Consider the following 16,225-nt stretch of genomic DNA (forward strand, 5'->3'; position numbering starts at 1 on the left):
GAAGTAGGTGGCGTTCAAAGCCAGCCTGGTCCACAAAGTGGGTTCTCGAACATCCAGAGCTGTTGTCACACAGAGAAAGATTTAAAAAAAAAAAGTTCGTACTCTACCAAACTGGAAAACCTAAAGGCAGTACTCGGGAGGCAGAGGTAGGTGGATCTCTGAGTTCGTGGTCAGCCTGGGCTACAAGAGCTAGTTCCAGGACAGGCTTCAAAGCTACAGAGAAACCCTGTCTCGAAAAACCAAAAAATAAAAAAAATTCTTTAAAAATTTGAAATTAAACTAAGTTCTACACAACTGGAAACACTGTCTCAAATAAAAATAAAATAAAATGTTCTAAAATAGGACACCTTCCCTGCCTCCACCCTGGGACACGCATGTGTAGATGCAAACAAAATTTGAAATTAAATTAAATGCACAAGAAATTAACAGAATGAGATACTAAAAACTTAGCTGGGTTGTCATGGTGCACACTTTTTATTCTATCATCCAGGAGACAGAGGCAGGCAAACCAGCGTAGAAAGGTAAACACCAGCCCTACTACAAACCCTTCAATCTACACTGGTGATTTCTGCCTGCGAGATAAGATGGTGTAATCATAGCACAAAACTTGTGTCCATAAACTAACTACTTTATGGTTGGATTTAAGACCAGTTCCAAGAGATGAAGCCCACGCTTGTCATTACTCAGATGACCTAGAACTTGCAACTAGATAGGCCATGGGCCTAGTAGAAAGCCAAATGCTACTGTTCTGCTAAAAAGAATGTAGTAAGAAAACAACTCCTAATTACAACCTTCTGTACCCATAGACCACTCAGTCACACCATCAGCAGAGGCGCTTCCTGCTACAGAGACCCACAGTGGACAATGTGCAGAGAATAGAGATCGTAACTCAGTCGTAAACCATAGGTCTCCATCACATCCTCAGGGCTTAGGAAGAGTGTAAGGAGCCAGAGGGGAGGGAGGACACCGTGAAAGCAAGGTCTGGATACAACAGAGCTGCCTGTGAACTCAGAGAGCCTGCTGCGCAGGGCAGGTTCAAGCCAGCTGGGATCCTAGCCCTGGGAAGTAGACTAGAGCGCCATCCCTAACCCAGAGGCTGTCCCCAAGTGTTAACCACTCAAAGGAAAATAGTTTTCTGTAATGGAGTCTTACTGAATACACAAACCTCAAGGGGCAGGCCCCAGCCCAGAAGTAGGTAGCCAACACAAAATGAGCTCATTGGTATTTTTAGAAATTTTTTTTTTTTTTTGCCTCATAATGATTTTTCTGGGCATTTTTTACCTTACTGGTCTTTATATATTATGGTTTCTGAGTTTGTGTTTTAATAGTGTATGTGTTTCTTCTGATTTATTATTATTGTTTTGTTTTTGTTTGTTTGCCTGTTTTTTTTTTCTAAAGAAATCATGGAGTTAGATGGCTGGGAGGTGGGGAGAATCTGGGATAAAATGAGAGAAGGGACACTATTCAGAATATATTGTATGAAAAAAGCATTTTTCAATAAATAACCTTTAAATGAGGCAGTCACTCCAGTGGGTCTCAGTTTCCCTGTCCATGAATAAGAACAGTAGTGCCAGCTAGCTTTTGTGAGGACTGGGCAGAATGAGGCTTGTGCCCTGTCTGGGATATCTGAAGAATTGTTTACATTCGCAGAGACAGGAGGACTGGGCACTGCCCCTTCAAACACCAGAGCCCATCCGTCCCCCATGATGTTGAATGAGGTCAGATGCACACAACCTGGGTGCTTTCATCTGTATTGACTCAGATTCCCTGCAGGTGATGGTGAGGACAGTGGAGAACAGACGAGCCCTGTCAGAATAAACAGGGTGAAGCTCTCAGGAGGCAGAGGCAGGCGGATCTCTGTGAGTTTGAGATCTACAAGAGCTAGTTCCAGGACAGGATCCAAAGCTACAGAGAAACCCTGTCTCTGAAAAAAACAAAGCAAACAAACAAAGAAAAAACAAAAGCAAGAAGGACATGATTGGAATTTGTTTATTTGAGCACAGTGAATGCACATTCATTAAGAACTGAGAAAACAGTCATGAGGGTGGGAAGGGTCCCAGAGGAACCTGCTTTCCTTCACTGCTTTGCATTCATCTTCTGCTGAGTGGGTGTGACTGTGCCACCCCACATCCGTGAGTGACCCAGCACAGCCGACAGGAGTCTCTCTCTGGGGATCCATTTCAGGCAGGCAGGCTTGGAGCAGGTGGCCTTATCTCAGTGTCTCAGCAGCCCAATTTCTTTCTTTCTATTATTTATTTTAAGACAGGGTTTCTCGCCGGGCGGTGGTGGCGCACGCCTTTAATCCCAGCACTCGGGAGGCAGAGGCAGGCAGATCTCTGGGAGTTCGAGACCAGCCTGGTCTACAGAGCTAGTTCCAGGACAGGCTCCAAAACCACAGAGAAACCCTGTCTCGAAAAACCAAAAAAAAAAAAAAAAAGACAGGGTTTCTCTGTAGCTTTGGAGCCTGTCCTGGGACTAGCTCTTGTAGACCAGGCTGGCCTGGTCTGCCTGCCTCTGCCTCCTGAGTGCTGGGCTTAAAGGTGTGTTCCATCACGTTGGGCTTATTTATTTTTTTAAAAAAAGCCAAGGAAAGAAGGAGATTATACCACTGTGACTCCCCCTCCCCACTGTGATCCCCCTTCCCTGTCATGGCCCCCTCGTCCAGCAAGGAAGACATGCAACAACGGAGCTCTTCTTGCTAAGCAGTTTATTTCAGGACTTTATTCACAGCAATCTTTTCCCTTCTCTTTCTCTCCCTCTCTCCCCGGGCAAAACCTCTCCCAGCCCTTAAGTAGGCCTGGGCCGCCAACCCCAGATTGCCAGGTGGGCATTGCCCACAGGTCCACACATATGCAAGCAGCTGACAATCATTGCGTGATAATAGCATAAGTCAGGCTTTAGCCATAGGAGTTGATTAACACAGAGAGCACTCGCTTTCGGGATCGCGGAGGGCAGGAGCCAGCACCATCAGGTGCGACTCCATGCAGCTCTCTACATTGCCATCAGGTGTGGCTTCACGCAGCTCGCTACACTTCCCCACTGTGACTCCCTCCCCACTGTGACCCCCTCCTCACTGTGACCCCCTCCCCACTGTGACCCCTTCCCTACTGTGACCCCCTCCCCACTGTGATTTCCCCCTCCCCACTGTGATTTCCCCCTCCCCACTGTGACTCCCTCCCCACTGTGACCCCCTCCCCACTGTGACCCCTCCCCACTGTGATTTCCCCCTCCCCACTGTGATTTCCCCCTCCCCACTGTGACTCCCTCCCCACTGTGACCCCCTCCCCACTGTGACCCCCTCCCCACTGTGACCCCTCCCCACTGTGATTTCCCCCTCCCCACTGTGATTTCCCCCTCCCCACTGTGACTCCCTCCCCACTGTGACCCCCTCCCCACTGTGACCCCTCCCCACTGTGATTTCCCCCTCCCCACTGCGACTCCCTCCCCACTGTGACCCCCTCCCCACTGTGACCCCCTCCCCACTGTGACCCCCTCCCCACTGTGATTTCCCCCTCCCCACTGTGATTTCCCCCTCCCCACTGTGACCCCCTCCCCACTGTGATTTCCCCCTCCCCACTGGGACTCTGGAATTAACTAAAACCCAAACATCTGGGTACACCTGTGAGGGATATTTTTGATTAAATCATTTGAGATGGGGAGGTCCACTTTTAATCCAGATCTTTTGAGGTGGGAAGATCCACCTTTAATCTGGGCCACACCTTCTGCTGGCAGCCTCTATACAGGACAAGGAAGAAGGGAGGTTTTGCTCCTTGCCCGCTGGCCCTCACTCTCCCTGGCAAGTCCGTTCCTTCACTGACATTGGAGCCTACTTCTCTGGGATTCCAGCACACACTGAAGACCAGCTGAGATATCCAGACTCTTAGACTGAACAATTACTGAATTCTTGGGCCTTCCATTGTTGGACTAGTTGGGCCACAGTTTGTAAGCCGTTCTAATAACCCGTGTATGTATGTCTCTACGTCTTTATTCTGTAAGTCCTGTTCCTCTAACACAACTCTCACTACAGACTCTTTTTTTTTTCTTTCTTTTTTTGTTTTTTTTCGAGACAGGGTTTCTCTGTGTTGCTTTGGAGTCAGTCCTGGCTCCAAAGATCTTGCAGACCAGGCTGGCCTCGATCTCACACTTGATCTTAGCCAAAACGCCAAGAAGCGATTGCCCTCAATCTCACAGAGATCTGCCTGCCTCTGCCTCCGGAGTGCTGGGATTAAAGGTGTGCTCCACCACTGCCAGGCTGGAGTCTCCCTTTTCAGTGTTGGGATTCCACCGTGTTTTGAATGAGAATGGTCCCCATAAACTTAGATATTTGGATAATCGGTCTTCAGTTGGTGGCTGTGTGGGAAACATTAGGGTGTCAGCCTTTTTTAGGAGGTATGTCACTGGGGGTGGGCTCTGAGGTTTTAAAACCCTCACACCATTCCCACTGTCTTTCTCTGCCTTCTGCTTGTGCTCTTGGCTGTTTCTGCCTCCATGCCCCGGCTTTCTTTTCTAGGTTCCCTTGGATGTGGTATTTTATCACAGTGATTAAAAAGGAAGACAGATGGGTACCAGGGAGTGGGCTATTGCTGTGAAGGGCAGTTCTATTTTGCTTTGATGTTTTGAGCTCTGTGGAAGACTTTGGGAATTTGGAATAAAAAAAGCATTTGAATGCTGCAAGGAGATCTTAACGAACTATCCTAGCAAGGGCTTGGAAGACAGCAGAGCTGAGGGATGTGTGGTCTGTGGAGGCTCAGCTCAAGAGGCTTCAGAGGGAAACAGTATTGGCAATTAAACCAGTGACCATTCTGGTGATATTCTGGCAAAAAAAATGTGGCTGTTTTATATCTTTATCCTAAGAACTTGCCTGAAACTAAATCGAGACGTAATGGACTCTCCTTTGATGGCAGGGTTCAAGCCAGCCTAGTTCTGGCCCCACACGTGACTATTGGCGATCACTCCTGTTCAGGTCTATGAAGAAGAGCTAAGGGGCAGGAAGGAGATGCATGTGCAGTTTGGGGAGAAGACCACAGCCAAGGTTTGCGCTGAATGAGACAAGGAGATTAAGGTGAGAGAGGCCTGCTCTGCAGTGGAATCAGGGAAGGGTGCCCCTCAGGACAAGATCCCAGCAGCTAAATTCCCAGCTTGTGAAGAGGAAAGACCTGGAAGAATTTCTGTTCCCAGGAAGCAAAGACAAAGGAAGGTCTCTGCAAATGGGATTCTGTAACACCCGATTCTGTGTTACACCCTTGGTACAGTTCGCGTGCCACTGTACCGTACGTGAGTCAGGCAAGGGCCTGGAGACTGAAAGAACACACAAAGAGACCAGGGTCATTTGAAAGGAGATCAGCAGAATGCTGATTATTATTATTATTATTCAGACTTGGGGAAGTCCTTAAATATCTAGCTGCTGCACAAGGACCCCTGCCCAGGCAGGTGGGAAATTACCATATTAACAATGGAGTCGATGCCCTACAGCTAACCACCAGACGGGGCAGGGAGAGCACAGAAACAAACAGGATGTTTAGTTAGCTGACCAGAAACTGTCCCCGCAAATGCACCCCAGGAACAAGGGCAGACCTGGGTCCTACAGGATTCCAGGGTGCAGGCTCAGTCCCTGCAGGCAGCTCAGCCTGCCATTCACACTTTTGTGGCCATGGAGTCTGGTGGAGATGCTACACAGGCCAGGCAAGTTGTGGCAGGGATGCTCCTGCACAGGTGGTTTGAGGTCAGCCTTGTCTGAAAAGCTAACACACAGGAAGCAATGCTCACTCAGGAGTCATTAGGGAACTACACATAAAAACCACTTCCACAGTAAAAAACAAAACAGAAACTAGCTGGTCAGGGGTGGTGCACACCTTTAATCCCAGCACTTGGGAGGCAGAGGCAGGCGGATCTCTGAGTTTGAGACCAGACTGGTCTACAAGAGCTAGTTCCAGGACAGGCTCCAAAGCTACAGAGAAACCCTGTCTCAGGGGGAAAAAAAGAGAGAGAGAGAGTGAGACAGGGCCTCACAATTTAGCACTACCTGACCTGGAACTCACTATGTAGACCAAGTTGGTTTCAAACTCAGAGAGGCAGAGGCAGGTAGATCTCTGAGTTCAAAGCCAACCTGGTCTACAACAACTGGTTCCATCCAGGACAGGCTCCAAAGCTACAGAGAAACCCTGTTTCAAAAAAAAAAAAAAACCTAAAAAACAAAGATGGAGCTTTTTTCCCGGACATCTTAGGGAGGCTGCAGCGGTCGTCGCCACTCTCCGAACTTCATCATGCCGCCCAAGGATGACAAGAAGAAGAAAGATGCCGGAAAGTCGGCCGAAAAAGACAAAGACCCAGTAAATAAGTCCGGTGGCAAGGCCAAAAAGAAGAAGTGGTCCAAAGGCAAAGTTCGGGACAAGCTCAACAATCTAGTCCTGTTTGACAAGGCTACATACGACAAACTCTGTAAGGAAGTTCCCAACTATAAACTTATTACTCCAGCCGTGGTCTCTGAGAGACTGAAGATTCGCGGTTCCTTGGCCAGGGCAGCTCTTCAGGAGCTCCTTAGTAAAGGGCTTATCAAGCTGGTTTCAAAGCACAGAGCCCAAGTAATTTACACCAGAAACACAAAGGGTGGAAATGCCCCAGCTGCTGGTGAAGATGCATGAACAGGTTCAATCAGCTGTACATTTGGAAAAATAAAACTTTATTAAATCAAAAAAAAACCCACAAAGATGGAATCACAATGGTGAAAGGAGTTGTACCACTTTTCTGTTTGTGATAAAACACCAAGACCAAAGCGACATGTACAGAAAGGCTAGCTGGCCTTGTGCTGGTGAGCACGCCTCTGATCCCAGAGTTTGGGATGCTGAGGCAGGTGGGTCTCTGAGTTCAGGTCAGTCTGGTGTACAGAGTCAGTTCCAAGACAACCAAGGTTGTTACACAGAAAAACTCTTGTCTCAAAATACAAAACCAAACAAACAAACAAGCAAAAAGACTCTCTTCTGGGACTCAATGATCTCTTAATTGTAATCTTCATAGAATAAAAAATCAAATTACAAGCTGGGCGGTGGTGGCGCACGCCTTTAATCCCAGCACTTGGGAGGCAGAGGCAGGCAGATCTCTGTGAGTTCGAGACCAGCCTGGTCTACAAGAGCTAGTTCCAGGACAGGCTCCAAAACCACAGAGAAACCCTGTCTTGAAAAAAACAAAAAAACAAAACAAAACAAAAAAATCAAATTACATACTTCCAACATACAATGGCACAGAATATATATTACAATGAGCACAGTGAGGAAATACAGAACCAAAGCAAGACCAAGGCCAACACGGGAAACTCCAAATTCTCTAGCCCGTGTCTGATGGTAGAGGGCTTAGACGGCTCTGCCCCTCCTGCCTGACACCTGCAACGCAAACCCTCTGTTTCAGGTGGTCCCATGGGCTGTATGCAGTTCTCCTTGGCCACATGAAATCCAGGCTTCACTTTCACAGCTTCGAGCAGTGCCCTCTCAGGGTCCCCGCAACTCCTGCCTCCTCCTTTCAAGGCTGGGGTTCCAGGCGCTCAGCACAATAATTCGGTGATCGCCTCCTCCTCTTTATTCCTTTTTATAAATCTGCTTTAGAAACATTTATTCACATTTCATTTCAAACTTGGGTTGTGTTTCTTTTGTTGATGTCTAAATGCTTCTTATGCATTGTGTCCCTTGCTTTTTTTGGTAGGGTTTCACTATGTAGCCCTGTTGTCCTGGAACTCACTCTGCAGACCATGCTGGCCTCGAACTCACAGGGATCCGCCTGTTGAGTGCTGGGATTGAAGATGTGCACCCCCCACCCCCAGCTTCCTTGCTTTTCTTGTTGCTGTGGTCAAATTCTTAGCAGAAACAGTTTAAGGAGGAAGTGTTTGCTGTGACTTACAGTTCATGTTCAATGTGCCCCAGCAGAGAGGGCTTGGCAGCAAGGGGCCTACAGATCACAGCCGGAGAGAGAGACCAGCTCTCGGCTGGCCTTCTCCTTGCTATAACTGTGCAGGACCCCAGCCTTGGGTTCATGTTGCACACAGTTTACCCAAGCTAAGAACTCCCTTTAGGGAGGTCTGGAGAGATGACTCAGAGGTTAAGAGCATTGATTGATCTTCTAGAGGTCCTGAGTTCAATTCCCAGCAACCACATGGTGACTCACAGCCATCTGTAATGAGATCTGGTGCCCTCTTCTGGCAAGCATACATGGAAGGAATTTTGTATACATAAAAAATAAATAAATCTTAAAAAAAAAAAAAAAAAAAGAACTCCCTTTAGGTGTGCCCAGTTTTCTTCTGGGTGATTCTATATCCTGTCAGGTTGATGATATACTAGCAGTTTGCTTTGTCTTGTGTTATACCACACCAGGCTCACGAGTGACGTGAGAGAGAGTTCTTGGAGCTTCTCCTTTTCTGCCACCCCATGGAATCCAGGGATCAAACTCAGGTTCTTCCCACTAAGCCAGCTTGCTGGCCCAAACTGTTTGTCTCTGTATGTGTATATGTACATATACATTATACATACTCACGTACACATACATACTCACGTACACATACATACTCACGTACACATACATACTCACGTACACATACATATTCACGTACATATACTTACTCACATACACATGCATACTCACATACATATACATGCTCATGAACATACACATACTCATGTACATATACATGCCCATGTACATACACATACTCATGTACATACACATACTCATGTACACATACATACTCATGTATACACACATACTCATGTACATATACTTTTTCTTGAGACAGGGTCTCAGCTGGGCCGTGGTGGCGCACGCCTTTAATCCCAGCACTCAGGAGGCAGAGGCAGTCGGATCTCTGTGAGTTCGGGACCAGCCTGGTCTACAAGAGCTAGTTCCAGGACAGGCTCCAAAGTTACAGAGAAACCCTATCTTGGAAAAAAAGAGAGAGAGAGAGAGAGAGAGAGAGACTCACAATTTAGCACTACCTGACCTGGAACTCACTATGTAGACCAAGTTGGTTTCAAACTCAGAGATCCATCTACCTCTGCTTCTTTAATGCTGGGATTAGAGGCATGTGCCTCCATGTGCTGCCCAGGTTGACAGTATGTTTTTAATTTATTTTTATGTGTATGGATAATTTGCCTGCATGTATGTCTGTGTACCACATGCACCCGCGATGCCTCCAGAGGTTAGAAGAGGGCATTAGATTCCCTGGAACTGGAGTAGTAAGCCAACATGTGGTTGCTGGGAATTGAACGCAGGTCCTTTGGAAGAGCAGTTGATGCTCCTAATCACTGAGCCCCAGCCCCCAGGTTAACAGCATTAGCCATCACATGCTTTATGGTGGGGGAAGAGGGCAAACATCATCAGGAAAATGCCCTGGTCGTCAGGAACCTCTGGTATGTCCAGTGCTTACCCAGGACATGGACATCGCAGCTGAGCGCCGTCTCATGTATGAAAGGTATCCCTATCCTTCTGCATGCTGTCAGTGTCCTTGGTGCACAGGGAGACTGAGCCCAAGTGCTTTACACCCGCTCTTTCCTTACCTTCGTTGTCAACTTTTGCCTCAGATGGCTGGGAGTTAATTCTTTGTGGTTTTTTTTTTTTTTTTTTTTGGTTTTTCAAGATAGGGTTTCTCTGTGGCTTTGGAGCCTGTCCTGGAACTAGCTCTTGTAGACCAGGCTGGTCTCGAACTCACAGAGATCCGCCTACCTCTGCCTCCCAAGTGCTGGGATTAAAGGCGTGCGCCACCACCGCCCGGCGGAGTTAATTCTTTGACTTAAAATGTTTCCATGTCGGACTGGAGAGGTGGCTCAGAGGGTAAGAACTCTGGCTGCTCTTCCAGAAATCTTGAGTTCAATTCCCAGCGACCACAAGGAGGCTCACAACCATCTATAATGAGATCTGTTGCCCTCTTCTGGTGTCCAAATATACATGCAGGCAGAATACTGTATACATAATAAATAAATCTTTTAAAAAGTTCCCGTGTCAAAAAGTGTCCCACATGTGCATACATATATACATGAGTTGCTGTTGTTCTGAGACAGTTTCTTTATGTAATGCTGGCTGGTCTGTAATTCAGAGACCCACCTGCCTCTGCCTCCTGAGTGCTGCATTAAAGGTGTGCACCAGGCTAGTTCACATTCTCGGGGATACTGTCTGTCATGGTGAGGAGGACACGGTAGCTGGTCACATTACATCCACAGTCAGCAGCAAAGAGATGCATGCTGCTGTTCAGTTCTCACTTATTTTGCCCAGGATCCCAGCCAGAGGGAATGGTGTCGCTCACATGTAGGGTGAGTCCACATTGGTTAACCCATACTAAAATATCCCTCCCAGACATTCCAGAGGTTTATTCCTTGGCTGGTTCAGATCCTGTCACACAGACAAGACTGACAGTACCCTGTGCACAACAGTCTGCTTGCTCTCCCCACTCCTGTGTGGCTCTGTGTCCTGGGAGGAATAGCATGGCTACACACAGAGCAGTTATCTTAGTTAAGGTTTCTTTCTTTTGTTTTTTTGTTTTTCAAGACAGGATTTCTCTGTAGCTTTGGAGTCTGTCCTGAAACTAGCTCTTTTAGACCAGGCTGGTCTTAAACTCACAGAGATCCACCTGCCTCTAACTTACAAGTGCTGGGTGAAATGAGTTTGCTGTGGGTTCCCAGCAGCTTGCTGCAAAAAGCAACCAGTCCCAAGCAGGGACAGTGCACGAGACCACGTGGCAGGTCTCCATGTGACAGTGGCAGGCGGGCGGGTGAGAGAGACAGATACATGGATGGGCACGCTATGCAGAGTGAGGTTGGATATTTATTCAGGGGGTTTTGGAGGGGGAAGGGAGAGGGGAGAAGAGGAGAGAGAGAGAGAGAGAGAGAGAGACAGAGAGAGAGAGAGAGAGAGAGGAGAGAGAGACATAAGGGGGGAACGGAAGAAGTGGGGAGAGGGGCAGAAGCTGCCTCTCTGAGAGGAAGACTGAAAAAAGAGAGCTCAGGCTGGAAGCTGAAGATCAGCCTGCCTCAGTGGATGGGGGAGGGAGTGGGTGTGGCTTGTCTCTTAAAGAGACAGAATAATCATTACATTCCTGTCTCTTTTTTATAATAAAAAGGTGGGAGGTTAGGCACCACAGGTTAAGGGAATCGGGGCAGCAGATTCTCAAGACTTCTTCTTGCTTATTTGTGGGTGTTGTCTTTGGGGGAAACCTGAGAAGGCTGGGTGCTGGCCACATCCTGGCATAGCTGGTCTCTTTGCTCCTGTCCAGTGTTTGTGGTATGGAAATGACTGGTGTCTCTTACACCTGTTTAAGGTATTGGCAGAACAAAGTTAAATTAAGGAAAAAAACTTTAGGACCAGGGAATTGAGGGGGACGTATCTGACCTGTTTAAGGTGGATCCTTCAATTCAGCTCCCTGGAACTCACAAGAATTCTGTGGGTTTATGAAAACAGAAGTTTTAGACACATACATTTATAATGACTGTGACATATTTTATACCATGAAAAGTATTTTTAAGACTATGGAAGGCAGCATGTGAGAGAAATTTGATAACTTTTATTTGTCCTCATACCTTTATAACTTGCAGGTCTTGTATTTGTATTTTACTGAAATTTGTTTGGTGAGGTTGTCCTTTTAAACTGACAAAACCTCTCAGCTGTCAAACTGCATCAGAGATCTTTGAGAAGGACAAAATTTTACTTGAGTTACTGATTTAAAAATGACAGAGAGGAGCTAGAGACATGGCTCAGTGGTTAAGAGCACTGACTGCTCTTCCAGAGGTCCTGAGTTCAATTCCCAGCAACCACATGGTGGCTCACAACCATCTATAAAGAGATCTGGAGCCCTCTTCTGGCATGTGGGCATACATAGAGGCAGAATGTTGCAAAATAAAGAAATAAATAAATAAGTCTTTTTTTAAAAACTGACAGAGAATTTACTTGGTTGGCACCCAGAACTACTCTTCAGGGTCCTCCATGGTTGCTGAAGGTCACATTTTCCTTTTGCTGTTTAGTGCAGGGCCTGCCAGGCTCCAGAAGATCCTGTGGGCTGAGAAATCTGTAGGAAGACAAGCCTGCCTTGGCCTGAGCAGCTAGGCTGTTGATTCCAGCGATTCTGTCCATGGTCTGGAGATCTTTAATTTAGATAAAAGGCAGTTTCGCCCAATGGTCAATGCTTGGCAGTTGCAGTGAACTGTGGATGGACGTTGTTGTGTGCCCCGTTGTCTGCTGTCTTCTCTGGAGGAAACAGAGCGCTGCTGCTAGCAGTCAACCTGTCTCTTTTTGTTATGAAAAGTTTTTTAATAATTAAATATTTAAATGCCATATTTCCTAGATCTCTGAGCAGTTGAGGGCTGTTTATCAGGTATAACTACAGTATAGAATCTGCCTGGAGGGCTGGGTCTGAGCTTGACTGTACTGGCTCTTAACAGGTAAGATTTACACTCATAAAAAGACAGACAGAAGAAAAAACTGCTTGCAATATAAGGTTAATGGCAGAACTAAAAATAATAGAGAACAGCTTAATATACTTTTAATGAGGGTTGAATTAAATATAAAGTATTTTTTGTTTCCACTCACATTTTTTTTTTCTGAATTTTCGAGACAGGGTTTCTCCGTGGCTTTTGATTCCTGTCCCTGTCCTGGAACTAACTCTTGTAGACCAGGCTGGCCTCGAACTCACAGAGATCCGCCTGCCTCTGCCTCCTGAGTGCTGGGATTAAAGGCGTGTGCCACCACCGCCTGGCATAAAGTATTTTTTGTAAGAGACTTAAAAGTACATACCAAGCCGGGAGGTGGTGGCGCACGCCTTTAATCCCAGCACTCGGGAGGCAGAGGCAGGTGGATCTCTGTGAGTTCAAGACCAGCCTGGTCTACAAGAGCTAGTTTCAGGACAGGCTCCAAAGCCACAGAGAAACCCTGTCTTGAAAAACCAAAAAAGTAAAAATAAATAAAAAAAAAGTACATACCAGTTTAAAATGTGAGACTTATTGTTTTTTAGTCTAAAATGGCATGCAATGAACAATTATAACATTAAGCATAGGTACATTTAAGTTACATGTATGATCACACACAGAGCAAGTGAATAAGAATTGGGCAAAGTGGATGCTCTTGGTAGGCCCTACCAAAAGCATGCCACTGCCCAAAACATGCAACAGAGTCAACAAGAGGAATTTAGTGAAAAAAAAACAACATAAGTAAACCAGGGGACAAGGCAGGGCATACTTCAGTAAAGATGGCAGAACTTGGTCACCTGACCTGGCTCTCAGCCAAGATGGCAGCGAAGTCACCTGACACCAGTCAAAATGGCAGCAGCCACATGCTGTATGGAAAAGCCACTTAGTTAAGATGGCGGTGAAGTCATTTCACCTCAGTTAAGATGGTGGTAAGGTCACATGACCTCAGTCAAAATGGCAGCAGACACATGCTGCATGAAAAAGTCACAATTTTTGAGCTGCCGGGATTTTTAAGCTTAATAAGAAAGACCTAGAGGTGTGATCTGCCCTGTCACTGAGCCACCATGTCACAAGCCACAGAGGGGAGCAAAAGGCTGGAATTGAAAAAAGCTGCCTCGTGGATCCGACCAATCTTGTTGGCAGCAATAACCATGGCAGGGTCCATTTGCCTTGTGCTGACAGTAGCTGGACAGCTCCCATAAAAGTGGAGCTGATGGGACACCGGTGGAATGAGGGTAACAGCTAAGGCCTGGGGTTTGGGGGCCTCTAAAAGGGCATCTCAGGGGGGACAGACATGGATGGCTTGTTACTCAAAGCTGAAATTGTGGAAACCCATGAAAGGGCAACACCACAAGCCTATAACAGGACGTCTCTCCCTACAGGCGGGGTGCAAATTGGCACAAACACCATAGGACCTGTGGCCAGACATCCCCTGACCCCAGGTGGCCTAGCTGGATCTGGTCGGGGTGACTCAGAAGCTGCTCCGAGCGGCCTTTTACAGCAAGAAGAAAAAGAAAAAGAAATGGAGAAAGAATCTGAGGGACCCTGAACCCCCAGTTGAATGCACCGCACAGAGTGTGCAGTGCTAGCATGGGCTGACTGACCCCCGTTAGTCCAAACACAATTTTAGCTGAATGGGGGAACCTCACTAATTGAAGTAGACATACGGAATACGTGGTTGTTGTGGAGAAAATACCTGGTTCTGGAGCCTGATCCTCCGGACTGGGGTGGGAGAGCCCCTCGAGTCTCAGCACCATTGTAATGGGTTTGCTGCAAGTCCCCGGCAGCTTGCTGAGGGGTCTGAAAGCAGCCAGTCCCAAGCAGGGGCGGTGCATGAGACCATGCAGCAGGTCTCCAGGTCCCCATGTGCGGTGGGCGAGAGATGGATAGGCACACCAGGCAGAGTGAGGTTGGATATTTATTCAGGGAGGTATGAACTCGCTCTGTAGACCAGGCTGGCCTTGAACTCACAGAAATCTGCCTGCCTCTGCCTCCAGAGTGCTGGGATTAAAGGCGTGTGCCACCAAGGCCTGGCTTTCTTTTTTTCTTTTCTTTTTTTTTTCCTTTTTTGAGACATGGTTTCTTTGTGTCAACAGCCCTGGCTGTCCTGATACTCAATCTGTAGACCAGGTTGGCCTTGAACTCTTAATTAGGGTCTCTATTGCTGTGAAGAGACATCATGATTCCGGGAACTCTTATAAAGGAAAACATTTAATTGGGCTGGTTTACATTGTAAAGGTTTAGTCCATTACCATCATGTCGGACACTGCAGCATGCACGCAGACATGGTGCTGGAGAAGACATTGAGAGTTCTACATCTTGTTCGTTCTTGATCTACAGGCAACAGAAGTGATCTGGGACACTGGGCGTGGCTTGAGCATATAGGAGAGCTTAAAGCCCACCCCACATGACACACTTTCTCTAACAAGGCCACACCTAATAGTGCCCACTTCCCATGAGCTCAAGCAGACCAATTCCACTCAAACTATCACAGAAACCCTGTCTTTTTTTGTGTGTGTGTTTTTCATTTTCGTTTTTTTTATTTTGTTTTTTTAATTGATATTTATTGAGCTCTACATTTTTTTTTCTGCTCCCCGCCCTGCCTCTCCTCTCCCTCCTTCATCCCTCCCCCAAGGTCCCCATGCTCCCAGTTTGCTCAGGAGATCTTGTCTTTTTCTACTTTCTACTTCCCATGTTGATTAGATCTATGTAAGTCTCTCTTAGTGTCTGCATTGTTGTCTAAGTTCTCTGGGATTGTGGCAGAAACCCTGTCTTAAAAAAAAAAAAATCACAGAAGAACCACAGTTGGGTTTAATGGTACATGTCCTTAATCCCAGAATTTGGGAGGCAGAAGCAGGTGGGTCAGAGCCAGCCTGGTCTACACAGTGAGTTCCAGAACAGCCAGAGCTAGAGTGAGGCCCTGCCTCAAAACAAACAAAAGAAGAATCTGTGGTCTGTCCAGCCAAGGCTGAAAAGTTAGCTATGATAACAGGAGACAGTGACACTGGAGTGAAGCCTTTGCTGTCCTAGGACAACTGATGCTGGTCATCTGGAGCTGAGAGCTAAGCCAGGAGACTGGCCCCGCTACAGCGACACTGGTCAACCTGGAAGGCTTTCCTGTGCTCCAGAGGCAGCCAGGCTGATACGTCGCGCTGGCAGCTGAATTTGCTTGGTCATGTCTAAGAGTGTCCCAGGTGGCATGAAGGAAGAGCAGCTGAAGCCTGGTGCTGGGAGCAGTCAGGAGAGGCCATCGGAGAAGGTGCAGCCCAGTGGCAGCAGAGCGCCCACATTTGGGAGAGGCTGGTACCATGGGATGACTGCCAAGGACAGCAGCAGCAAGCAGCAGCTGTGGAGTGGAGCCTGCCAGAGCCTGGGCTTCAGACATGAAGGCGCGCTGGTGAAATGGGGCCCACGGGACATGACTGAGTGCCAGGCCAGCACCAAGGGTCTCTCATGCTGTTCGACTTTGTTCTGATTTAATTAACTGCCCTGGTTCTTACTTCATGGAACAAGAAAGTATTTAACAAGAAAGTAGTTTTTGATTTTACAAGGGCCCACAGCTGAGAGACTTTGAAATTTTAAAGAAATTCCAAAGTTTTGGACTTAGGAGTTTCAAAGAGAGTTTTGATGTTTTAGAGAAACTCATTTCAAAGAGACTGGATTTTGAAAGTGTTTGAATTTGTGAAGACGGTGGGTCTATTAAAAGTTAAAATGTTTTATATTGATATTAATAGTAACATGCTGCCTTGGAGACAAATGAAAAATACAAAGTTCTGGGTGGCTACTGATGTGCC

At 47.0% G+C, this 16,225-nt stretch overlaps 1 protein-coding gene across 1 annotated transcript; it reads left to right on the forward strand.

The window, feature by feature from the left end:
* Nucleotides 1-6,225: 6,225 nt before the first annotated feature.
* LOC130873860 (40S ribosomal protein S25-like) lies at nt 6,226-6,686 on the forward strand. The gene has a single exon (XM_057768854.1). The coding sequence runs from the start codon at nt 6,264-6,266 to the stop codon at nt 6,639-6,641; it is 378 nt and encodes a 125-aa protein (XP_057624837.1). The 5' UTR covers nt 6,226-6,263; the 3' UTR covers nt 6,642-6,686.
* The last annotated feature ends 9,539 nt before the right edge of the window (nt 6,687-16,225 follow it).

Source organism: Chionomys nivalis, chromosome 4, assembly GCF_950005125.1.
Source record: "Chionomys nivalis chromosome 4, mChiNiv1.1, whole genome shotgun sequence".
In the NCBI taxonomy this organism is placed as follows: Eukaryota; Metazoa; Chordata; class Mammalia; order Rodentia; family Cricetidae; genus Chionomys; species Chionomys nivalis.